Genomic DNA, 5,285 nt, shown 5'->3' on the forward strand with positions numbered 1-5,285 from the left:
CAAGGCTCCCCACTTTATCCTATGTTGGCTATACATCACCCTCTTCCTTCTTTTCCTCGTGATCTCAAGGTCTATGACCAGGAGCCTATGAAGGGTCGAGAGGTTCTCACTTGGGATGACCTTGCAATCCGTGCAAAGACCTCTATCGGACTTCCTATGAAGTACATAATCAATTTGAGTCTCGATCGCCAAACTCTGAAAGGTGACCAAGTGCTCCCTCTTCTTCGGGAAACTCGAGTTTGCTATCACCAAATAAAAACTCTAGCAAAGTCTAGCAGAGACGTTCCTCATTAGTTTCTATCTCCAAAATCAAAGCCACCATGCACATCATCATACCCCTCAGGCGTCGCTCCAATGTGGCCGTTGAAATCTCCTCCTATGAAAAGCTTCTCGGTGTGCGAGATACCACACACCATCTCATCTAAGTCCTCCCAAAAACGCCTCTTGACTTCCTGATCCAAGCCAGTTTAGGGTGCGTACGCACTGATTATGTTCAAAGTAAAACCACTAACAACTAGTTAATAGTCATCAGTCTGTCATTCACCCTCCTAAGCTCCACCACTAATTCACGAAGGTCGTTTTTAACCAAGATACCTACCCCGTTCCTGCCCCCAACCTCCCAGAATACCAAAGCTTGAAACTGCCCACATCTCGCGCCTTATCTCCTGCCCACCTAGTCTCTTGTACACAAGCTATATTAAGCTTCCTTTTCTCGAGAATTTTCTCTAGCTTTACAGATTTTCCAGTCAAAGTTCCTATGTTCCAAGACCCCACTCTCAACCTAGTAGCACCCTTAGCCCCCTTACCCCCCGCATCTCCTCCCCTACGCTGACACCCCCGAGGACAAGACCTTACACTACCATCGTTCACCAAAGCCACTATAATCTATGAGTCACTATGCAAGCACTATCCCGAAAACAAGCGACCAAAGATACAATGGATTACCAAAATATAATCTACCGCTAAAGTTTACAAAACAGGTGAAGAAATAAAATGAAGGAACTAACGAGAACTATAAACTACCACTAAAGGTCACAAAACATGTGACGAATTAAATTAAAGGAACTAACGTGAACTATAATCTACCACTAAAGGTCAAAAAAATGGGTGAAGAAATAAAACAAAGGGCTAAAGGAACTATGGATAAAAAACAGGTGAAGAAATAAAATAAAGGAACCAAAGGAACTATAATCTACAACTAAAGAATAGAAAAATATGTGAATTCACAAATTAAGAGTACAAGTAATTAAAATAACATTAACTAATTATACATCTAATTTATATTTTTATCTTAAACAAATGATTTTAAAAACTATGTGTTTTCAAATTTATTTTTCCATACAAATTTTATAATCATTAAACTAATACTTTTTTATTTACTTTTTATCTATAACTCAATCACATTATTTTTAAAATTATTGTGTAATCAACGGAAGACATGCATTTTACGCGTACTCTGAGACTAATATATATAATAAAGATATGAATATTTAGTTCATGGGGGCTAAACTTGCAAATAATTTAACAAGATAGATTGAATGGAAATAGTACCAAGTTTAGCTCATCACGACTAAACTTATTTTTTCCCCAAAGGTGGATAGAATGAAGATATTACATGTCTGAAATAGTTCAGAAGTGGGTAGTAGTCCAAATATTTTTAAAAACTGGTTACAAGATAACTAGCGGTGTCCAAATAAGGTACCCCGTGAAAATAAACGAGACTATTTGTGCAAATCTCCCAGCAATTTCTCATTTGGGCCAATGCTTTCATCCGCTACACACACAATTGGGTCGAAAATTTTAAATCCAAACTATTACAACCCATTTAAGTTGGGCTTTGGGGACAATTTATATATAAGGCAGCCGCAGAACTTCATTATATTCAAACCCTAGTGTCTCTCTAAACTCTATCAGTTTCTGCTTTCATTTTCAGCAGGTAGCCGATCTGAAGACGGCGCCGTCGACCGGTAAACATGGTACACGTCGCCTTTTACCGCAACTGTAAGTTTCCTTAATCTCATTGGTTCATTTCCTATTATTAAGTTCTGTATTTGTCAAAAGATCTTTTAGTTTTCTAGAAATTTGTATATCAATGATAAATGTGGAGAGCATTTAGTGTTAGAAACCCCTAGTTTGAGTTAAAATATAAATTAATGAGTATTGGAATAAATCAGCTCCAAATGGAGCTGAGTGGATCAAACTTAAGTTAGGGTTTGAGTAGTCACTGCTGTAACCTTGTGGTAATGCTGATAGTAGTTTGAATATAAGCAAAGCTAAAGTCTGTTCTGATAGTATTATGGCCTGAGGATAAAGTGGTAGAGCCAATCAAGAAAATGTAAAAATATCGTCAGTGAAATGGGAGGAGAACCAAGAGATTTCAGGTTCATATCCTAGTGGAGCAAAAAACACTAGTTGATTTCTTCTTATTTGCTAATGAATAAAGTGTTATCAAAAACAGAAAAGTTGAAGGCTTGCTAATCATTCTGTTTCATTTTTAACGTTTAGGTGTAGTGTGATGGTATTTTCAGCTTAAGTGACAGTTCCCACAGTACAGTAAGAAATCCAATAGTTTGGTTAAAAGATTTCATTTTGAAATTTCCCTAAAAACAAGAGTAGACTCTCTAAATTTAGAACTCTTTGTTTGGTTGTATTGTATTACTCTTTCCTTTACAGTGGGAAACCAGATCAGCAGTCTCAGCTTATTAGGCTGGTAGCTCCTCTTTTTTGAGGGGTGGGTGGGGTTTTGGGGTTTTTGGGGGATTGGGCAGACGTTACTGGTATATCACAAACTAAAAAGGGTTTTTAAGCCTATGTTGATTTGCGACTCTGGTGTGTAATCAGATGGGAAGACCTTTAAGAAACCTCGACGTCCCTTTGAGAAGGAGAGATTGGATGCAGAGTTGAAGCTCGTTGGAGAGTATGGACTGAGGTGCAAGAGGGAGCTGTGGAGAGTCCAGTATGCTTTGAGCCGTATCAGGAATGCTGCAAGAATGCTTCTGACCCTTGATGAGAAAGATCCACGTCGTATTTTTGAAGGTGAAGCACTCTTGAGGAGGATGAACAGGTATGGTTTGCTGGATGAGAGCCAGAACAAGCTCGATTATGTCTTGTCACTCACTGTTGAGAACTTCCTTGAGCGTCGTCTGCAAACCCTTGTCTTCAAGACTGGCATGGCTAAGTCAATCCACCATGCTAGAGTGCTCATTAGGCAAAGGCATATCAGGTAAAAATGGATTATCTTTTTTAGTTACAACTTTTTAAAATATAAGTTGCACTTTTACCCTTACTTTTGAGGTGTTTGCTAGCATTGCATTTTTTCAGTTGTTTAAATTTTGTCGAAAGACGTTTAGCACTTGTGTCTGATTTAGAATACCTATTTTGGCAGAAGTGCTTAGTAGATAGTTGTCCTCCTTGTATTCTTGGCTTTGTGAAGTATTTTTAGCTTTCCCTATGGGTTGGTCAGGCTCATGCAATGCTGATGTCAATGAGGAATCCCTTCTAAAAAAAATAAAATAAAGAGAAGTCTCATATTCTCACTGATATTTCTCAATAATAGAATAGGAATTTCTAGTCCAAATTGCAGAACAAGAAATACTTGTTAGCAAGTAATTCTGTGATCTTCTCTGTCAATAGTCAAAGTTGAGCAATATTAACACGGAGAGCTCTTTGTACTGCTAGTTTTCCAATATTGAATCTTGGTTGAACGTTAAACTGTGTTTGCAAACTAGGATGATTTTGGTAAGGATTTGTTTAATCTTTTCACATTGCTTTATTATAGGTCCTATTTAATCGTTTCATTTATAATCTTCATAGATGTGTTTCAGAGCTCTAAATTGTTAGGTTTCTAGGAGCCAAATGTTTATTTGTACATTTCACTTGTTATAAGACCTCCAAGTTCGCAGAAAGATGGTAGAGGTGTATTTTGCATTGATGGCTAAGCGTGGTGATAGATTAAAGGATCTTTGGAAGCTTGGGCGTAGCCTATCTTCTCTTAGCAGTACATATCAGATTCACACTTGGCAAAGATCATTATTTGGGTCCCCCCCCCCCCAAAAAAAAAAAGAACTCCACCCCATGGACTCCTAGTTTGTATATTTAACAAAGTAGTTGTGCATTATGAACTATTGGATCTTTGTTTACTTTTGTGCACAGCAATGAAGTTAACCAGACTAACATGAACTGCATTGCAGAGTTGGAAGGCAAGTGGTGAATGTTCCTTCGTTTATGGTCAGATTGGACTCTCAGAAGCACATTGACTTCTCCCTAACCAGTCCTTTTGGTGGCGGACGCCCTGGAAGAGTGAAGAGAAAGAACCAAAAGGCTGCTGCCAAGAAGGCTTCAGGTGGTGATGGTGACGAGGAGGATGAAGAATAAGCATTTGCACTAGAACCGAAAGAAAGCTGTTGGTGATGCAGCTGTTCGTTTTTGGAGTTTTTAGTTACCCATGTAGTGCTTCCTTGCATTCCTTTCTTCGATATTGTGTACCTTCATATTTTAGAAAGAAATGTTCTTAGCAGAGATTGGGAGAATGTTTTGAAGTTTGGATTTTGCACCGATGGTTAGAGTTTAGACAATTTGTTTTTGAATCAGACGATGTGTTATTTAAGTTGTAGAAGCGAGTCCATTAAATTGCCTAGCTTCAACCCTTTTCTTTAGATAGACCATTAAATTTTTTTACTCTGAGTTTGCATGTTATTTTACTTTGTTGTAGAAACTGTCAGATCTGGAAGTCTTGGACTATCTTCTTGGTCGAACATTTTGGTTTCTGGCAAACATTCTTCAGTCACCTGAGAAATCTAGTGGTTTTTGAAATGTAAGTTAGCCTTGTAGTTAAAGGTAATACAGCTATAGATGTTCATTCTTGTCTTAGTATTAAATCTTTATAATATGGACGCTAATATGAAAGGTTAATCGTTCTTTGCCCCTTTGAACGAGATGACTTAGATGCTAAGTAAGCTAGTGCATTGAGTTGTTATGAAGTTTATTGGGTTTATCCTATCTTGGTTTTCTAAAGAGGAATTTTCATAAATCACTATAATTTTGAATTTAGTAACTATAATTTGTCTAATTACTATTTGTAGCTACTATTCAATTGTTATTGACTTGTATTAGTTGTATTCAAATGTGTAACGAATACAACTTGTGTCAACTGTATTTGTTGTGCATAGTGTATCAACTGTATTCTTTTGCACAATTATATTGATTCGTGCAATGAATACAATATGTATCAATAATAACCAATGCAAAATACAAGGGTATATACAATGGATACAACTTGTGTTGAT

At 37.2% G+C, this 5,285-nt stretch overlaps 1 protein-coding gene across 1 annotated transcript; it reads left to right on the forward strand.

Annotated features, from left to right (window-relative positions):
- The first annotated feature begins 1,847 nt into the window (after positions 1–1,847).
- Positions 1,848–4,677, forward strand: LOC107779838 (small ribosomal subunit protein uS4y). The gene is made up of 3 exons (XM_075240703.1): positions 1,848–2,001; positions 2,842–3,223; positions 4,191–4,677. Exons 1-3 carry the CDS (start codon positions 1,974–1,976, stop codon positions 4,372–4,374), a joined length of 594 nt encoding a protein of 197 aa, XP_075096804.1. The 5' UTR covers positions 1,848–1,973; the 3' UTR covers positions 4,375–4,677.
- The last annotated feature ends 608 nt before the right edge of the window (positions 4,678–5,285 follow it).

Source organism: Nicotiana tabacum, chromosome 20 (genome assembly GCF_000715075.1).
Source record: "Nicotiana tabacum cultivar K326 chromosome 20, ASM71507v2, whole genome shotgun sequence".
NCBI classification, from domain to species: Eukaryota; Viridiplantae; Streptophyta; class Magnoliopsida; order Solanales; family Solanaceae; genus Nicotiana; species Nicotiana tabacum.